Genomic DNA, 18,538 nt, shown 5'->3' with positions numbered 1-18,538 from the left:
TCTCAAGCCCATACATTGTATGGGTATTTCCTCCCCGAACAACAAAAGCACTGTGTGATCAAACATCCATGTCTCCATAGGACTACCTGCCAGGGGCACCAGCCGCAGTTCCTAGGACTGAAGAAGGACCATAGACTAAGCCGCAGAACAAACGAACACAGACGTGCCTAATCCATCAGAATGTGGTCTTTCACCAGGAAGGCCAGTGCTTACAGGAAAGGCTCTATTTTTTCTATGGATAATACTCTTGAATATAAAATACTGAAATTGTTCTCTTACCCTCATGCCTGGTAAGCCTGGATATCCTGAGCGACCTGGTGGACAGGAATTGGGACACTGCCAAAGGGAGAGAGAGATAGATAAGGAGAGCATAAATTAGAGCCTCCCTTTATGACAAAATGGTATTTTTTTAGGGATTCTAGCTACAGAATCCCAATATAATTATATTCATTAAATAACTCTGACTACCCCTTTTTTCAATATTTCATTTTTAAAATCAGAAATATTCCTAGCTCACAGAAAAGTACAGAGTATTCACCATCCAGATTTAATAAATGTTAATAGTTTGCCATATTTATTTCAGATTTAATTTATTAAAGAAATAAAATGTTTCCAGACAATCTAGTGTACCACAACCTGATCCTTTTCCCCTTCCCCTCTATTAGAATAGCTGTAACTTGAGGTCCACATACCCTTGTCAAATTGGCTAACATTGCACTTAGTACAGTTTACCAACATCATCTGAATATCACTCTGTAAGTACAAGTCTCAAAGGAACTGTTTGGCTTCTATCTTCTAAGATTGAGGGGTACTCTGTTGAAAGCCATAAAGTAAAGAGATTATGGAAAAACAAAATCATTTCTATAATGAAAACCAGTTACAATGTGAGTGTATCCAAACTACCAGTCCACTAGTTCTATGGATTGTTCCACCATCCAAGTAAAGTAAAACAGAAATACAACATATTCCAGCAAGGTAATTTTAAGGAGAGTTGACCTGAAGATTACATGGTCTTTGACTTAATCTGTATTTAATTCAAAGGTAAACATCTTACCAATGGATCTCCATCATGAAAACCAATTGTTCCCTAAAGTAAAGAAAATACTAAAGTTAAGAATATAGTTAAATATGTAATTCAAACCTACTAATAATTGAAAGTTCATTGAACAAAAATACAATAAATATATTTGTTCAATAAAATATAAGGAACAAAGAGCTGCATATAATATGCTAATATTCTAAAAATTTTGACTTGTAGGGCATGTTCATTTTGGAGACCCCTAAATTTCAGTATATTATCTCTTTCAGGGGACTGAAGGGATATAAAATGAAAGAATAGAAAATATGGGGTACTCCAAATATAAATTTAAAATATGAATTATCTCCTACTTAAACTCCTATTTTTTAAATTGCTTACTGTATAAATCCTTTGTAAAAACTAGTTCATTTGAAAATGTTCCTTTTATACATCCAAGTTTTGAGCATTTGAGAAATCACAAAAGTCAAAGGACTTCAAATATATGAGTAAGCCATTCCCTGAGAAAACCTCCTTTTAAATTATTGTTATTCCTCTACTTTTCTGTCCTAAGAAGACCCATGTTCTGAATGGGGGAAAAAAACTGGTAGCCATTTTGGAATTTTAGGATGATGACTCAATTAACAAGTACTTCCATTTTTGGTTCTTGGGTTTATTTAATTCCAACTCTCAGACACAAGAAAATTCAAGCTGCAAATAACTTACACTGGGTCCTGGGGGGCCAGGGGGGCCAGGTGGTCCTCTTTTCCCAGGGTCACCCTAAGTTATTGAAAATTGTGACACAGTGGTTATACACATGTCAAAACGCAGTGCATAAAACTGGTAAGGCATGAGAGAATATTACTAGAAACCCCTACAGAGCTCAGTCTTGCATAGACCTGCCACTAAAACCGATGGGTGGCCCATAATCCAATTAGCTCCACAAAACTAGAAGAATAAAGGAGGTACAGTCTCACCAAAGTAATAAAACAAGGCAGAAGGAAGTTTGGGGGGAAAAGCAAAGCCAATTCTTTTCTACAGCATGATTACTTTATTCTGGAAACAAACTGGAAACACCACCTATTTTTTTAGTTGATTTATAGAGGAACTGAAACAGCCAGTACTTCTAGTACCATCCAGATAATGGTGGCAAAAGAAGGTTTGCAGCCAGCCTGAAGCTATGGAATGGCAGGTTAATCTCTGCAATGCCAGATTCTCCCAGGGTACTGTTTACCCACAAGCTGTTACTTGGCCTATCACCATACTGTCTTGCAAATGGCACAGGAGATCCAAGATGGCTAAATACAAATAAGCCGTTCAAATGAAAATGGTTTCAATTCGCCCTAATGTCCACAGTTTACTCCTTGTGTATGTTTTCCTTCTGAATATTCTACCATAAGAAGTCAAAAGCATCTTACAATTATTTTAACTTTATAACCATTTCATATTCATTTGTTCAGTAAATAATTTTATCAAATAGTAAGACGTATGGAGAAGCAAGAAAAAATATATAATACATGGCTCCTACTCTCAATGCATTTACAATTATCTATCCTCCACATAATGTCACTACTTCAACATTTTTGAAATATTGGATAGTAACATCAAGAATTTATTACCAACAATTTCTTCTATAAAGTTCAGCTCTTTATTGCCTAATGTTAAGTTCTGTTGGTTCAATTATAATTTAATGATCCTAACAGAAATACACTTGGCAATAATTTTCAGCTATTCATTTTATGCAGAGAGCCTAATACAAAAGACACTGGACCTTAATTCTGGCTGAGAGTCTATAAAATGGAGGTGACATCTCCTGATTTGATCACTAATTCTGGAAGTTGGGAAGAAAAGTTTAGCTGACAGCCTTGGAAAAAAAATTAAAATCACTCTACAAAAATGAGGTAGCATTATTATCCATGGTTCCCATCAATATTATGAACTGGAATGAAATTCATCTGCCATTTTTTGGATTTGCAGGGGAAAATATACAGTTAGGGTAATTTGCCTTCTGAGTAACGTCTTCTATTAAATCAGTAAATGTCTATCAAAATGCAGTGTGTACTCACAACTGGTCCAACACGGCCAAGCTCTCCAGGGAGTCCTGCTGCCCCAGGAGGACCCTGTATGTATATACACAATAGAATATTTTTCAGCCATAAAAAAAGAGTAAGATCTTGTCACTTGCAACAATACAGATGGACCTGGTAAGTAGTATTATGCTAAGTAAAATAACTCAGACATAGAAAAACAAATACCATATGATTTCACTTATATGTAGAATCTAAAAAACAAAACAAAGAAACAAACAACAACAACAAAATAAACTCTTAAATACAGAGAACAACTAGTGGTTGCCAAAGGGAAGGTGGATGTGGGGCAGGAGGGAGGTGATGAAATAGATCAAGGGGATTAAGAAGTATAAACTTCCAGTTATAAATAAATAAGTCACAGATGAAAAGTACGGCATAGAGAACATAGTCAATAAGTCAATAAGATGGTAATAACATTGGTGACAGAAGATGAGCACACTTACTGTGGTGAGCTCTGAGTTGTCTACAGAATTGGTGAATCATTACATTGTACAACTGAAACTAATATAACACTGTATGTTAATTATACTTCAATTTTTTTTAAAAAGGGTAATTCTAAATAAGTAAAGGGATGTGGTGACTTATGGATGTTTTTTACAATCTATCATAAATGATATCAAATATGATAAACAACTGATTTAGAATTACATCTGTGCTAGCTTTGGTTTCCAATAACATAATAACTCATTTGACTAAATTTTAATTACTTAAAAAGGAACAGAAATTTCTAAAATCAATAAAATTTTTTGTTTAGCAGGATAGAAGTTCTGTCACAGTAGCCACCGAAGATCATGTATGTAAGACACTATAAATACCACCGGGTACTGTCAGTTGGAGAGTAAGCTTGGGAGCTGAGAAATAGGCCATTGTTATAGACTATGTAGAAACACACCCAGAGATGATACTTACAGGGGGTCCAGGAATACCACGGCCCTAAAAGATTAAAATAAAAATTGTTATGGTATGTGATTTAAACTTAGTATAAATACAGACAGACATAATTCAGTTCAAAAACAAAGTATAAACTTTGTCACTAAATAACATGATGCTCATTCTAAAGAAATGACTGGATAAAGAAAAGCAAACATGGCTCTACTCCTAAGGAAGAAGTTTGTTTCAGCACCTCAAATATTCCTTTGATGTCTAAGCTAACCAATAATATTTTTTCCAAACGTTCTCGTAAGAAATCAAAGTAAAGTAGTCATCCACACTTGCCCTCAGGAGAATTTAGCATCACTCACAAAGAAGCACATCAGTTTAAATCTAAGTTTAAAGATTTTTTTTCATCATGTTTTATAAGAAATCTACCTTAAAAGCAATACAGTGTAGTGCTTTATAATTTATAATGTGATGTTTGGAAATTCCCAAACATTCAGCACAGAAAGAGGGGGTGGGGGCAGGTGGAGGCGGGAGGAAAGGACCAGAAACCACGTTCTTTTGACAGGTGGACTATGTTTCTAGACAAATCCAGTAGATAGTGAAAATAAAATGGTGTCACTCTTGAAATGACTTATGACAGGATCCTAATTTGATATCCTAAATCTGAGAGCTAGTTATTTCATCTCCCTCTCCTTTGTACTTTATTTCTCTTTAGCAACACTGAACTGCATATAATCAAGGACTGACCCCACATCTTATTCATCCTCCTAGACTCATTTCCTACCACAGGGACTAGTATATGCTAAACCCTAACTATATGCTTGTTGAACTTCATAAAACTGAACATCAGCTGTCTAGAATCCCTTTTTCTCTATCTTTGCTTTCCAGGTTCAATATTCCCCAATTGGGAATCCTTATTACTCCTTTCTCTCCTACATTGGCTGGAATAACTTCTATCCACAGCCATCTCTAATACCATATTCATGTTAGCTTTTCATTCTAGACTTCCTTTTCTAAAACATCCCTATATGAACCATTTAGTAGAATCAATGTACACCCTATGATAATGATATTATTATTTCTAATTATTTAGGCAGCCAAAACAAACAAGAATTTCACATGAGCAGTATGTTTTAATAATAAGCGGGGCTTTTCCAAGGCATTTCAAGGCATTTGAAGAATTACTCCTATTTGAACATTTTAATATGTAAATCAATTTGGGAAATAAGTGTCATGCTTGAAAATACCAAAGTAATCAATAAATTGTTTCATTATCATAGATCTAGATGTTTGACAAATTTCAAATGTCACTAATTTTTTTTTAAAGGCATCTCTATAAGATGTTGAGCTCTGAGTAAAAAAAAAACGGGAGAAAGGCCAGCAAAGCTATTCACTTCTGAAAGTTGGTTTATAATGGAAAAGTTGACAGACAGTGAAATATGGCCATGAAAACAGTGCAAATAGAAAACAAAGATGAGAGATACAGATTAATGATAAGAACAAAAGAGGAACAAAGAGTAAAATGGAAAGGAAAAGCAGCCTAAGAACCAAACCTTCTAACAGATAAAGAAATAACACAAATTGTGAGATTTGGGCAATGCAGGAAAAGACTAGCCAGAGGATTAGGCTGGTAATTATATCTGATGGTTGACATTTCATTAGAGATACAACCAGTTGTGAAGAAAGTGGTGTGATATTATGGTCTAAATACTGCATATTTAGATTTGCTGTTATTATGCAAGAAATGTTTTCTATCAAGGGAAGTAAAGGGGGAGTTGTCTATTGGGAAAAACTACCTGCAAATAGACACATGTATTTATAGTGTGCGTTCAAATTTCTCTAAAATTTTTCTACTCATAGAATGCTTACCATAGCAGAAAAGTCATGAATTCCTTTGTGATGCATATTATGTCAAAAACTGCATTTAAAAATTTCACAATGACATACAAAGTGGCAATGATAAAGAATGAAATACGGCCCTTTGTAGCAACGTGGATGGAACTGGAGAGTGTGATGCTAAGTGAAATAAGCCATACAGAGAAAGACAGATACCATATGTTTTCACTCTTATGTGGATCCTGAGAAACTTAACAGAAACCCATGGGGGAGGGGAAGGAAAAAAAAGAAAAAAAAGAGGTTAGAGTGGGAGACAGAGCCAAAGCATAAGAGACTCTTAAAAACTGAGAACAAACTGAGGGTTGATGGGGGGTGGGAGGGAGGGGAGGGTAGGTGATGGGCATTGAAGAGGGCATCTTTTGGGATGAGCACTGGGTGTTGTATGGAAAGTAATTTGACAATAAATTTCACATAATAAAAAAAATTTCACAATGACAGAAAAGGTAGGAGATTTTCAATTCTGTCACTTTATAATTACTTACAGGAAATCCACGAGATCCCGGAACACCAGGTTCTCCCTAAAAATAAAAATAACTTCATTGTACTTAGCCCCTTGTATCATGGATATGTAAATATGTAAATTACATGAATTTTGAAATCATTAAAATACCCCATCTTGGTGTTTTTTCATTTAACTTAATTCAACTAAAACATGATTTTAGTTGAACAAGTGTATTTCCACTGTTTCATAACTAATCTTTCAGTTGATTTGCAAACACTACAATAAAATTATACTTCAGCATCTAATATCAGCAATTAATAACAGGTGGCTAACTTACTTTTTGTCCTCTTGGTCCCACAGAGCCAGGGGATCCATCAGGTCCTGTTAACCCCTAACAAAGCAAAATGATGTTAGAACTATTATAGCATCCTTAGGCAAATCCCTAAGTGCATAATTGCATTTTGTTTATTAATTATGTACAGAATGGTAACTTTTGTATGATGCAAATATTTACAAAGAAATACCTTCCCGTACTCTCATTCAAAGGTAATGTTTAACATTAAATCTGACTGTTAATTTCTGTTGATAAATTTTATCATGCTCCTAGCTTCCTTCTAATTGCATTGTTTATCACTGGGTCCAATAATTTAGTATTTTTTGTCTCCACTTTGGAAAAATGCAATATAACAATTATAGTGTTCTAATAGCTAAGTCTAATGGGACCACAGATCTTGGTTCTGTCAGTTACCCTACTTATGCACCTCCTTCACTTCATTTATAAAATAAAAATATTATATGTCTCTATAACTCTCTAATGGTGTCTTGAGAGTTAATAAAATGTTTCTTCAATAGGAATTAAACATAAACTCATTATTGCCTTATAGCTATCTAAAGTCCTCCAGTCATCTTCCAGCAATGACAGTTGCTTATTGAAGAACATTAACCTTTAAAATAAAATGTTTGAGAGCATGCTTGTTTCTACATTATTTTCCTTAGTAATAATAGGTATAATTAAGTATATATTTTCATGTGTGTCACTTGGTATATAGAATTTAAGCCAATTACAGTAAAACACGTTTTATATCTGTCATATTTAATACTAAAGCAGTTACTAAAGCATATCCTCTAAACATTCTCATTTTCCCTACCAGTACTTTTCTTACCATCACCCTCAATATAAAATACATTATAAAGTATAATAATACTACATGTATACCTGAATTTCCATATTTAGTGAGGATGCATCTTTTAAATTTTTTCTTTACTCTTTGACACTTTTAGATGTCATTTATAATGTAATCTTGAAATATACCTTGCCAAAGATAAATATGTGTATGTGTATGTGTGTGTGTGTACATATATATATATATATATGTATGGATGGAGATATGGAGATATACATATATACACATATGTGCATGCATACATAAACATCTTACAAAACTATTACCAAAATTTTGAAAAAGGTTCAAATGGTATTAATCAAGGGAGGAGTTCCTTGCAAATATGAAAGCCCAACTTAAAAACGGATCACCAAAATGCATATTTAATCGCTCATGGTTTATATAAATATCACTAAATGTTTTCATTTCATAAATATCACTAAAATGCTTGAAAACTAGTTCATTGGCCACCATTTTTACATTTCTGTACATTAATCCATTTTCCTCATAACTCCAAAGAGTGAATCAAAGGAAGTAAAAAAAAAAGTTGAAAATGCTAATTACAGGAAGTTTACCAAAGAACATTATTAAACACACATAAAACAATTTTTCACCAACTTTGACTTTCAATCACCTTAGTCTAAATACAACACTGTGATCTGGGAACAAGCCCCAGCATCTTAGTTGCTGAGCACCTGTAGTAATGGAATGTTGGCTATTGTATTTCAGCAAACCAACCATACAGACAGGAGCGCTCTCTGGAGGCACATATGACACAGACTTTACATACCTCAGAGCATATGTGACTAACAGAACCTCTAACTACCACTTCCTGTGAATGCCCTCCAAAATCAACCCTGGTCAATTCCCACACATGCAACCAACTAACAATCTTCAATCTGTGACTGGAATAACTGACAAGATTGGTGGACAATAGCTATTATATATGGTAGAATTTCAACTGCATAAAAATAAAGCAGAACCAAGTAAATTATTGGACAACATGAAGGCTGCTTCCAGGTTACCATTTATTTAAAGTATCTTCTATATGACATGATAAAATATGTCTATCACTAGGAAGGTCTCTGAATTAAATTGGAAATACGTTTTGGTGTCAGATGCTACAGTGAACTCTGTTATGAAACAGCTATGTAGAAAAGCATAAGCTCCATAAGGACAAGGACTATATGTCCATTATAATAATCCTGGAACATTTCCCCTGGCATCTAACACATACTCGATACATGAGTACTTAATGTTTAATTTAGATTAGCATCTTAGGTGGAAGGATATTACACTTATCCCTCTATATCATCTTTATTTTGGGTTCAAACCCCAACTTTGCCACTTATTAATTGTACAACCATGACAAGTTGCTCAACTGTATAGTGCCTCAGTTTCCTGATCTGCAAAATAGGCATAATATTAATATCTATCTGATATGATAATTTTGAAAATAAAATGATATAAGCAAAATGCTTAAAATAGTACCTGGCGGGGTGTGCCCTGAATAAATGTTAGCTATTTATTATCATCATTATTATATGCTCAGCACTGCTATAGATGTTGTAAAGAGTTTACATGAAGTATAAGACACATTCCCTGCCCTCTGGGAGCTTAAAACCTGATTCACAAAGGGTTCTGCAAACAAATGAACACATAAAATTCTAGATATTATCATAGAATAACCTGGGCTCTGTATTTCACGGCTTCCTCACATTTCTGTGATCAAACTGATCTTTGATGTCAGACTATTTCCACTTACACTGACCTTTCAGAATAATTCCTTAATAACTCACTATTCTAATCATATAACATATGTCAGGGATAGTAGTTGAATACATCCAGAGGATGTTCTAACCTCTTTCCTATAAAAAGTGACATAGGGGCGCCTGGGTGGCTCAGTCGGTTAAGCATCCGATTTCGGCTCAGGTCATGATCTCGCAGTTCATGGGTTCGAGCCCCGCATCAGGCTCTGTGCTGACAGCTCAGAGCCTGGAGCCTGTTTCATATTCTGTGTCTCCCTCTCTCTCTCTGACCCACCCCTGTTCATGCTCTGTCTCTCTCTGTCTCAAAAATCAATAAACATTAAAAAAAATTTTTTTAAGTGACATAGTTTAACCATAATTCCTGTATTTAATTCTAATTATTCTTTTGCCTATTTTAGACGGATGCTATAAGAATGAATAAAACACTATTTTACAAAGCTCACTGAGCGTGTCACAGCAAATAGAGCCTGTAAGAATATCTCTATTGATTATTGATAATAACACATTTGTCCTTTAGGTGCAAGGTTATATATATATATACATATATATGTATATATATATATGTATATATATATACATATATATATATGTATATATATATACATATATATGTATGTATATATATACATATATATGTATACATATGTATGTATATATATACACATATATATGTATATATATATATATATTTCTACCAGTGGCAGAAAGAATTGCTTTCGTTGCTTTCATATGAATGTTTATGAAGATAAAGTTCTATATGGGACGATACTGAAGCTGACTGTGTTCGGAACTTTCATGCTACTGCTTGGCAGAGAACACCAGCCTTCAACAGTCATTTCCTTCCAGCATTCCAACTACTCAGCTTGTGAGACTCGAGGCATAATTCTACAAGCATAGTTGCCATGAGTCTTTTACATTTTCTGTCAAAAAATCCACTTCACTTAGGATAATTACCCTTTAAATCACGTTCCTTCTATATTCTTCCAAACATCATCTCATTAACCATTTGTTAATGTTACCAAAAAGAACAGCTTTGCAATGAGCCAAAGAGCAGAAGACAAGGAGGTTGGAGGTTTAAGGTCCCACCACTACACTCAGGTTCACCTGACAAGAAAAGATCACTGAAGCTCTCCTAATTACTTAGCTCCCCTATGTTCAGGGATAAACAAACATCAATCTGATCCAGCTACTGATATTTCATTATTCTCAATGTGTAGTCTCAAGGTAAAAGACTTGTTTAACATGTCAAAGGAGCCAAAGAATAGCATAAGCCAGAATCTTATAAGTCCCTTATGGCTCCATTTCAAAGTCTGTTAGAACCATACCAATGTTTACAAATAATTATAAAATATTAATTATAAATCATTTTTCTTGGCTGGTAATTCAGATACTAAAAATTCACTATCACTCTTTTTCTCTCAGTTTTCTCTGATTATTCATCCATTTAAGATCTTCATTTTGTATCCGCATGAGGCAAAACTATCTGGAGAGAGAGTAAGGTTAAAAATGAAGAAATCTAGTTTCTTTCACTATCTTAACCACTGTATAAATCTGGGTCCCTGAGGAAACTAGTTGTCCTCAAAATTATTCAGTTTTCTTATCTGTGAAAAATAATATTAGCCGAACTTGCCTTCTAGGTTATCGTAAGGTTAAAGGGAATAATGTCTGTGACTGTACTTGAGGAAAAAAGTTCTACACAGATACAATTAGTGTAGTTAACTTTTTGCTCAGTATAGTTAACTTTTGTTCTAGGAAAGGCCTACAATGCTGGCACACACATGAGTTTCTTACTACGATACTGCCGCTATAGACGAAGATAAAACTCCTTGTCATTGTTAACTACATGGTACTTCCAGAGATTTTGAAGCACTTTCACTTGTTTACCCCAAAATTTCTGTTGAAGAGAAGGAATCACTTTACAAAGCAAAAGCAGGCGTTGTCTTTATGACCTCATGGTAAAAGGTAAGGAAGAATTTGTAGCAGGCTGAGCATGCTACAAAAGCACCGTTAACTGAAGCACAGAAAACTCTAGCCCTCTATCTGAAATTCTTTCAACTCATTACCAAGAGAAGACCAGGTGATTAGTTTATGCTTCAACCACCACAAAACTAATAATAATAATGTAATCATAAATTTTCTTTTTACACAAAAGACTGGTCCAAGTTTCATAGGGATGCAGAAATAAATCCAACCCATATTGGGCTACTGGTTTATTGAGTGGCCTTGTATGTATCAGACTTTTCTATTATGATGTGACAGTTTCAAGTAATTCAGTGTCGGAAAGAGCTTGAAAGCCAAAAAATTATATAATTTCATTTGTATTATACAAATATTAGTTTGATATTCAATTCGTATTATCCAAATATTCGTTCTTGGAGGATTCTTGCACTGCCTCGTGCATCACACAGGAAAGTTCAAACTCAGGGCTTTGAAATGTAAAACAAAGTCTTTCCTAAAGTACTAAATAACATAGACAAATACCCTCATAATGGTAATCTTTTATAAAGAAAGCATATCTTAATAACCACTAAAATCTAGCTTTTTTTCTTCAAAATGTCTTACTCTGTAGTCAAAAATTCTTGGGAATTATAATCATAGGTTTTCAGGTGCTTTCTTTGATTTAGAAAAAGTCTTCGGGTTTCGGAAACAACATAAAGCAGTCACTTGAAGGATAACTTGAGGAATGCACCACTGTATGTTCTCTGAGAACAGAAAACCTTATTTTACCTCACTTTGTATCCCAGTTTTAAAGTCAAGGGCTGGCCTGTAGTAGGACCTCAATAAGTATTAATCCAGCGCACAGAGACAGGGGAAGCCGAGAGTCCTGAAATCATGAGAGTCTGAGAAAGTATTATTTACTGGTTAGGTTTATCCTACAAGCCAGTATGAGCTTTCCTCAGTTGAGGGGAGGCAGAGGTGTGGAGGTGGGTAAATTGGAGAAAGGTTGCTGGTTCCCAGTTTTCAAGCAACCCTATACTGAATTTGTTTCCGTCAGTGATGCCAGTCAAGAAAACAAAGAGGGAAAACGAGTTTTGAATTGCCTATTCTATGTGTGCTGGCCATTTCCCTGCCTCTGCCCCTCTCCCACATTCCCACTCCAGGACTTCCCCTCTTTTTTCTCCTCTTCCTTAGCACTTAGGAGTACTCTACCCCTTCCCGGCCTGCAGGTCCTTTTCTAAATTAATCTAGTTAGTGCCTGGCAAAGAAGCCCCCGCAGAGCCGGTAAGACTCTACCCCCTCCAGCACCCCCTGTGCCGGAAGTGGGGCTAAGCGAGCAGGCGGGTGAGCAGGGAAGCGGACCCTCGGGCGTTTTCTGAGAGCCGGTACTGCCCCCGCCTGCAGGCTCAACCCAGGGTGCCGCGAGGTAGCTCCACCCTCTCAGGACCCTTTGCCGAAGCTGCATGGAGTACAAGGCCCAGTTCGGGGCCGCAGCCCTGTTCCCGCGTGGACTCCCGCAGTCTGCACCCCTCCGGCGTATCTCTACGTTGCTCCCTCCCTCCCCTGCACCACCCCCCCCCCCACCCCGCGCGCGCGTGTCCCGGACTGCGCGCGCTCCCGTGCACCCACGCCTACTCACGTCCGCGCCCGGAGTGCCTGGCTTGCCCGGAGCTCCTGGCTTGCCCGGTTCTCCAGCAGGACCCTGAGCGGGGAGCGGGCGAGGCAGTGAGTGAGAAAGATACAAAGTTGGGACTCTTGGGGCTCACGTGGTGCAAACCACGTCTAAAGGAAGGAAAGGAAGCGCGAATGCGCTGATTAACTTACCGGGGGGCCCGGGGGACCCTTTGGACCTCGGTCACCCTAGAGGGGTAGGAGAAAAGGTAAGAGTAGTCCATGAGTGGGAGGCGCTAGGGAGCCCGCGGGGAGACTCCCACACGTGTTCACCGCACAAATCGGGGACGGGGACAGGGTAAAGCTAAATGGTGGAGATTCTTGACCAACGGGGACAACTGAGCATGTCTACCTCATCCCTCTGAAAATTTCCAGGCTTCTAGGATCCAACCCCAGCTCTCACTCTAGTCCTATCCCGCCTTTAGGTGGTGGGCATCTAGCCCTGTCAAAAATAAACCCATCCCGCTGGAGAAAGGGTAGGAAAAGGCAGGACTGGAGGAACAGAGAACTGGAAATAGAAACTTACGTCGATGCCATCGATGCCCGGAACTCCAGGGGGGCCCGGAGGCCCGGGGGGACCCTGCTGGCCTGGGGGACCTCTCTGACAAAAACAGCATATACAGGTTAATGGAGCACGTTGGGCAACAAGGAGAAACTGAATGCAATGTTCTGAGGCCCCCACCTCCACGCGGTAAGGACACTTCCCATTGGAGCAGGGAGTTTTGAAACCTGGTAAACATGTATGAAATTCCCAAGCGACCGCAGGTTTCTCTGGTTCCACCACGTTCTGAATGAGGCTTAATGGTGTGGTTAGAGCAAGATGCAGGCCCTAAGGTGGGCATTGGGGTCACAGGGCCTCACCCCAACAGAGCGCATTAAAATTAAACCAAAAGGGGGTCTTGAAGAAGGGAAGGCCTGACGCCTTTTTTTTTTAAGGGATGCAGTAATGAAAATGGTGGTCATTCAATACTTCGATTTGGTTAGTAATTGAGAGTCAGTGTTTTGGCCAAAATGAACTGCCCAAAATGGAGGCGCTCCACCTCAGACAGATTTCTTTGATCCTTGTTTACAAAACCGGATCGTTTTGTAAATCTTTCTACTTCCAGTGAAAATCGGGGGGGGGGGGGGGGGGGGAGGGGGGGAAATACTAGAGGAAAACTGGGGAGGAGTGGGGCAAAAGAGCATTGAAACCCAGGGAGGGCCTGGCCTCATTTCAGATTTACCTGCAGTGACACTGTTCTTGCATAAGGTCATTGCACCTTGCTTTAAAATTACACCAACTTTGAGACTGACGCTAAACAGCTTGCAAACAGCTAAGCTTTGATAGTGCTAGAGGGAATACTGGCTTCTGAAAATAGTATGAGCATGTAGCTTAGGGAATGTGGGAATTTTTTTTTCTCTTCTAATTTAAAAGAATAAGAAAGTGTGGGAGGGGGGAGCTTCTTTCATCAAGGAAAACTTTGTTTTTCTAAACTCCAATGACCAGACAGGTTACAATGGGGTCTTTGTAAGTGAAACCTCAAACCTCGGCTGGGCTCACCCGCCCCCGCCTGGTCCTCTCCCGGCGGGAGGGAGGAGATGCCAGAGCCTTCGGGAAATTGCTGAAATTTTGACTGATGCCAGCCATGGCCGCTCGGTTCCAATCCCAGAGCGGCGGGCACCGCTAGCAGGACTCGCGGTTTAGTGCTGCCACCACCGGCTGGTGGAGCGGGAGAGGGAGCTTTAGCGCAGCTAGCCTGAATTCCCGCCTTCTCCAGCAAGGCCTGCCCTTGACTGCGTCCTAGAGGGGCGGGGTGGGGGAATTAAGAAGCAGCCAGGCTAACAATTAAACCCCGGTCTCAAGTCATGGCCTTCAGAGCTTCTGTTTGCAGTGTTGGGGCCCAGTCGAGGAGGAGACGCCTTTCCTAGATGACCGGAGGGTCATTAGGGTCCCCGACTCCGAAGGTACTCGCTGCAGGTGCTCAAGGCTGCGGGAAAAACGCGGCTGCAGAGCCCAGGGAAAGCTCTGCGCCTTCCCCACACCTCCCGCGACGGCTGCTCCTCCACTTTTCCCTGCGTGCACTTGAAAATTGCAAACACATCTCGCCCTCCGCTTACCTGGTCGGTGGTCTCGATGACCTGGAGAGGAAAAGACCGGGAGAAAGTGAGAAGGCTCTCCCCACCCCCCAAACTCGCACACAACTTACTTGAGCCAAGCACAAGCAGAGCCCAGACAGCAGCAGTGGCAGTCCTAGGACCCCTCGATCCCTTGCTGTCCAGGCCATGCCCGCCACCCTCTGCTAGTCCCCTGCACGGACTTTGTCTCCTGCCGCCCCGCTAGGCTTCCGGACCCGTCACACGCATTAAGTGGCACTTCTCCCCCCACACACAAAAAAAGCGCCCCCAGGAGTAGTCTTTGCTAAGGTGCCTGGCCCGGGTGGCGTACTTTACTCCTGTTTATGAATGGCTGTGGAGAGGGTCCTGGGGATTGGAGGAGAGCTTGCGGCTGGAGGACGGATAGAATGACAACAGTCCCCCTTAACCCTTTCCCCGCCGCCTCACTGGCAAGGCCTGAACGCGTGCCTCTGCCTCTGTCTCTGCCTCTGCGGGTCTGCCCAAGTGTAGTCTCTCCCGGTCCACTGTGGGCAGCGAACGGACCTCAAGGGTTCTTGGAAAGGTGTTTGGGGAGGAGGAGTGAGGGTCGTAAGCCACCAAAAGTAGAACCAGACACCCCCGAGGTAGTTTGTACTTGCCAGGCTGTGGGTGGGACCTGTGCTTCCTTGAAATTTATCTGGTCTGTATAGTAAAGCCTGAACTCTTTAGAAAAAGAATGAGGAGGTGGGGTGTTTGAGGAGGTGGTGAGAGGTAGCCTGGGTGGCAGTGACCTTTGCAGGTGGTCAAATGACTCACAGTTATCCTAGCTGGCAGTTCATGGCAGGTTTCTCTCCTCGGGCGTAGTGGGTCACAGTGGATCAGCATCCACTGAAGTTCAAACTGGAGAAAGACAGCATACAGTTCACATTCTCTTGGAGGACACAAGCAGGTCATTTAAGAGAGAGAGAAGTTTGTAAGTGTGGTCCGACTGTTAAATGGGTGGAGACCAGCTTGGACTGGTTCACCTCAGTGGACCAGTAGTCTTATTCCCTGAATACAGATTTTCTGATGGAAATGGGTTGGAAGCTCTTCCCAAATTTCTCAGATTATTGAATGTAGATGTCAGTAGCTCTGCAATACTCCAGCATTACTCCAGCATAGCCTTAGGCAGGAAAGAGCCCTCTGGCATTGAATTTCCATTTCTGTCCTTACCACATCCTCAAGATGTAGATTTTCTATTCACATGAGGCTTTGAGAGAACAAAGAACTGTCCAAGTCAGAAGCCTGTGTGAGGGTCTGGACTGGAACCCAGGCCTACTGAGTGACACAGCACACATGGGCTAAGCGTTTACACGGGAGAAGATTAGAGACGGAGACAGCCAAAGAGGTGGCACCCAGGATGAAAGAAAAGGAAAGAAAATCCAGTCCTAGAAAAAATTTGCATGCTACAGAATAAATTCTCCAGGGAGTACTCACAGCTTGAAATGGAAATTGGAAGGACTGGAAATGGAGGAATTGAGAGGGAAATCTAGAACTCAGGGGAAAAACAAGATAATAGAAGACATTTGGTGTTATGTCAAATGTGCCCTGACAAGTTCTTACATTTTAGCAGGTGTTAAGGGAGAAATAAGAAGGGAGCAGGAGAGAAACAGAACAATGGAAGAGTGACCAGGTCTGAAGCTGAAGGCCTCGGGTGACAAGGTAAAAAAAAAAAAAAAAAAAAAAAAAAAAAGATGTACACCACCATGCATCATGGCATCATGCTGGCCCGTCTTCTTAGATTGAGGAAGCTCTTTGCTAGTCATCTCAGATCCATATTTCTTGGTCAGTTGATTCTCCTGGCTTTATGCAAATGCCTAGTTAAGTATCAGGGTCCCAAATCTAAAACATTATCTCTTTTCTTTCATCCAGTAGTGATTTACACTCCATCCCACCTGCCAAATGGACTCTAGATCTACTGGATCTAGCATTAAATTAGATAATTTTTTTCCACTGTTACAGAAGGATCCAGAGTTGAAGTACTGAATGGAAGATCAGAATTGGAAAGGATGAAGGATGAAGTCCACCCTTCTTACCCATAAGGAAGGGAAAGTTAAACAAAAGGAAGTTTTCCATTTTATAGAGTGGTAAAAGTAAGACATTAAGCTTTCAGATTCCTGCACCTCTTGTTAGATGATTCTAACTGTCCTCTCAACCCTACCATAGCTTTTCTCCAGAAAATATGGATATCTGGAAAAATGAGGTACGTGGAATGAAAAGAAAGTGAGAGCTAAACCAAGGCATATTTTAAGACGGAAAGTTCTCTACAAGTAGTATGAAAAATATCTGTGTATTCATAGTATGAATTATTTTAACAATAGTTTACTGACATCCTTCAAAGGAACTGCTTTCCAAGCCACACAATTATCTTACAGTTAAGAAAATCACTTGAATCAAATACTTTATTTTTATTAGATTAGTCTTATCCGTTTGGGATCATTTTATTTTGATTTTGTTCTAAACTGCAGTAGAAATTTTAATAGATAAAAGAAAGAATGGAACAACATTTGCCTTAATGACTACTAAAATACCTAGCTGTGCCTCAAACAACTCTTTGAAGCCGTTCACACATGAGTAAAGTGAGGCAGAGAGGTTAAATCATTTGCCACGGGTCACACAGCTAGTAAAAGACAGAGCTAGCATTCCAAATGTGCCTGACTGTAAAATAAGGGCCTTCTCCAACCCGCTTCTTATCCTCCCCCAAGAATATATCCCAACTCCAGAAAAAGCCATAATTTTCTAAGCCAATAACCAAGGAATTTGGTGATTGAACATTCATATTAAAGATGAATAGGGGCATCTGGGTGGCTCAGTCGGTTGAGCGTCCAACTTCGGCTCAGGTCATGATCTCACAGCTCGTGAGTTCAAGCCCCACATCAGGCTCTATGCTGACAGCTCAGAGCCTGGAGCCTGCTTCTGCTTTTGTGTCCCCCTGTCTCTCTGCCCCTAACCCACTCACATTCTGTCTCTGTCTCAAAAATAAATAAAAACATTTAAAAAAATTTAAAGATGAATAGAAAAGAAGAGTGATCTACAAATCAAAACTTTGTAAGCTTATTTCCAATATCTAGTAGAAAACTTCAGAACAAGACTAAGAAACTTCCATAAGAAGTCAGACCTCTCCCTATTTGCTTGTTATGGAAATACATCCAGAAGCAAATTTCTAATGGTTCTCCAAAAACTGACAATTATTGCTATATGCAGTTACATATTCATGTGTATAATAAAATATCAAATAGGAAAAAAGATTATAATTCTTTTTGTTCAATGATTAGATAAAAATATTACCAGAATAAGAAAAGGTGTCTCTCCCCTCCCTAAGTCTCAAAATAAGAAAGACCATTCAAATACTTTTATTCACATAGTCCTTTGTGAATTAGTAACTCGCATAAGGCATGCATTGTATATGTGTGATATTTTGATTCTCAAAATAATTCATAACTTAATCACCCTGAGAAACTTTAATTATATGGCTAACCAGGAAATGTATATCCTTTGTTTAGATAGTTCATTAATGTTACTTATTAAAAATGCAAAGTAATTCATTAAGCTGGTTTCTCAAA

At 39.1% G+C, this 18,538-nt stretch overlaps 1 protein-coding gene and 1 long non-coding RNA gene across 3 annotated transcripts in view; one reads left to right on the top strand and one right to left on the bottom strand.

Annotated features, from left to right (window-relative positions):
- LOC128315605 (uncharacterized) overlaps positions 1-2,511 on the top strand; it is a 48,542-nt gene extending 46,031 nt beyond the window's left edge. The window contains exon 4 of the long non-coding RNA XR_008298536.1: positions 81-2,511. This is a non-coding gene — a long non-coding RNA (uncharacterized LOC128315605). The remainder of the gene's footprint in view (positions 1-80) is intronic.
- COL9A1 (collagen type IX alpha 1 chain) overlaps positions 1-18,538 on the bottom strand; it is an 87,416-nt gene that overhangs the window by 50,070 nt on the left and 18,808 nt on the right. Inside the window, exons 6-18 of one of the 2 annotated variants that reach the window (XR_008298533.1) lie at positions 15,753-15,836; positions 14,961-14,981; positions 13,390-13,464; positions 13,017-13,052; positions 12,832-12,894; positions 6,660-6,713; positions 6,363-6,398; positions 4,015-4,038; positions 3,549-3,606; positions 3,082-3,135; positions 1,742-1,795; positions 1,055-1,087; positions 283-336 (exon numbers count right to left, since the gene is read on the bottom strand). Coding sequence is in view for 1 of the 2 variants with exons in the window: in XM_053222609.1 (XP_053078584.1) it covers positions 280-336; positions 1,055-1,087; positions 1,742-1,795; positions 3,082-3,135; positions 4,015-4,038; positions 6,363-6,398; positions 6,660-6,713; positions 12,832-12,894; positions 13,017-13,052; positions 13,390-13,464; positions 14,961-14,981; positions 15,753-15,836 (591 nt within the window). In the remaining variant the exon portion in view is untranslated. Of the gene's footprint in view, positions 1-279; positions 337-1,054; positions 1,088-1,741; positions 1,796-3,081; positions 3,136-3,548; positions 3,607-4,014; positions 4,039-6,362; positions 6,399-6,659; positions 6,714-12,831; positions 12,895-13,016; positions 13,053-13,389; positions 13,465-14,960; positions 14,982-15,752; positions 15,837-18,538 lie in introns of those variants that run through there. The other variant, XM_053222609.1, reaches the window with a different exon arrangement.

This window comes from Acinonyx jubatus, chromosome B2 (assembly GCF_027475565.1).
Source record: "Acinonyx jubatus isolate Ajub_Pintada_27869175 chromosome B2, VMU_Ajub_asm_v1.0, whole genome shotgun sequence".
NCBI lineage: Eukaryota > Metazoa > Chordata > Mammalia > Carnivora > Felidae > Acinonyx > Acinonyx jubatus.
Note: the sequence above shows the minus strand (reverse complement) of the source record. Positions and strands in the feature narration are given on the sequence as shown.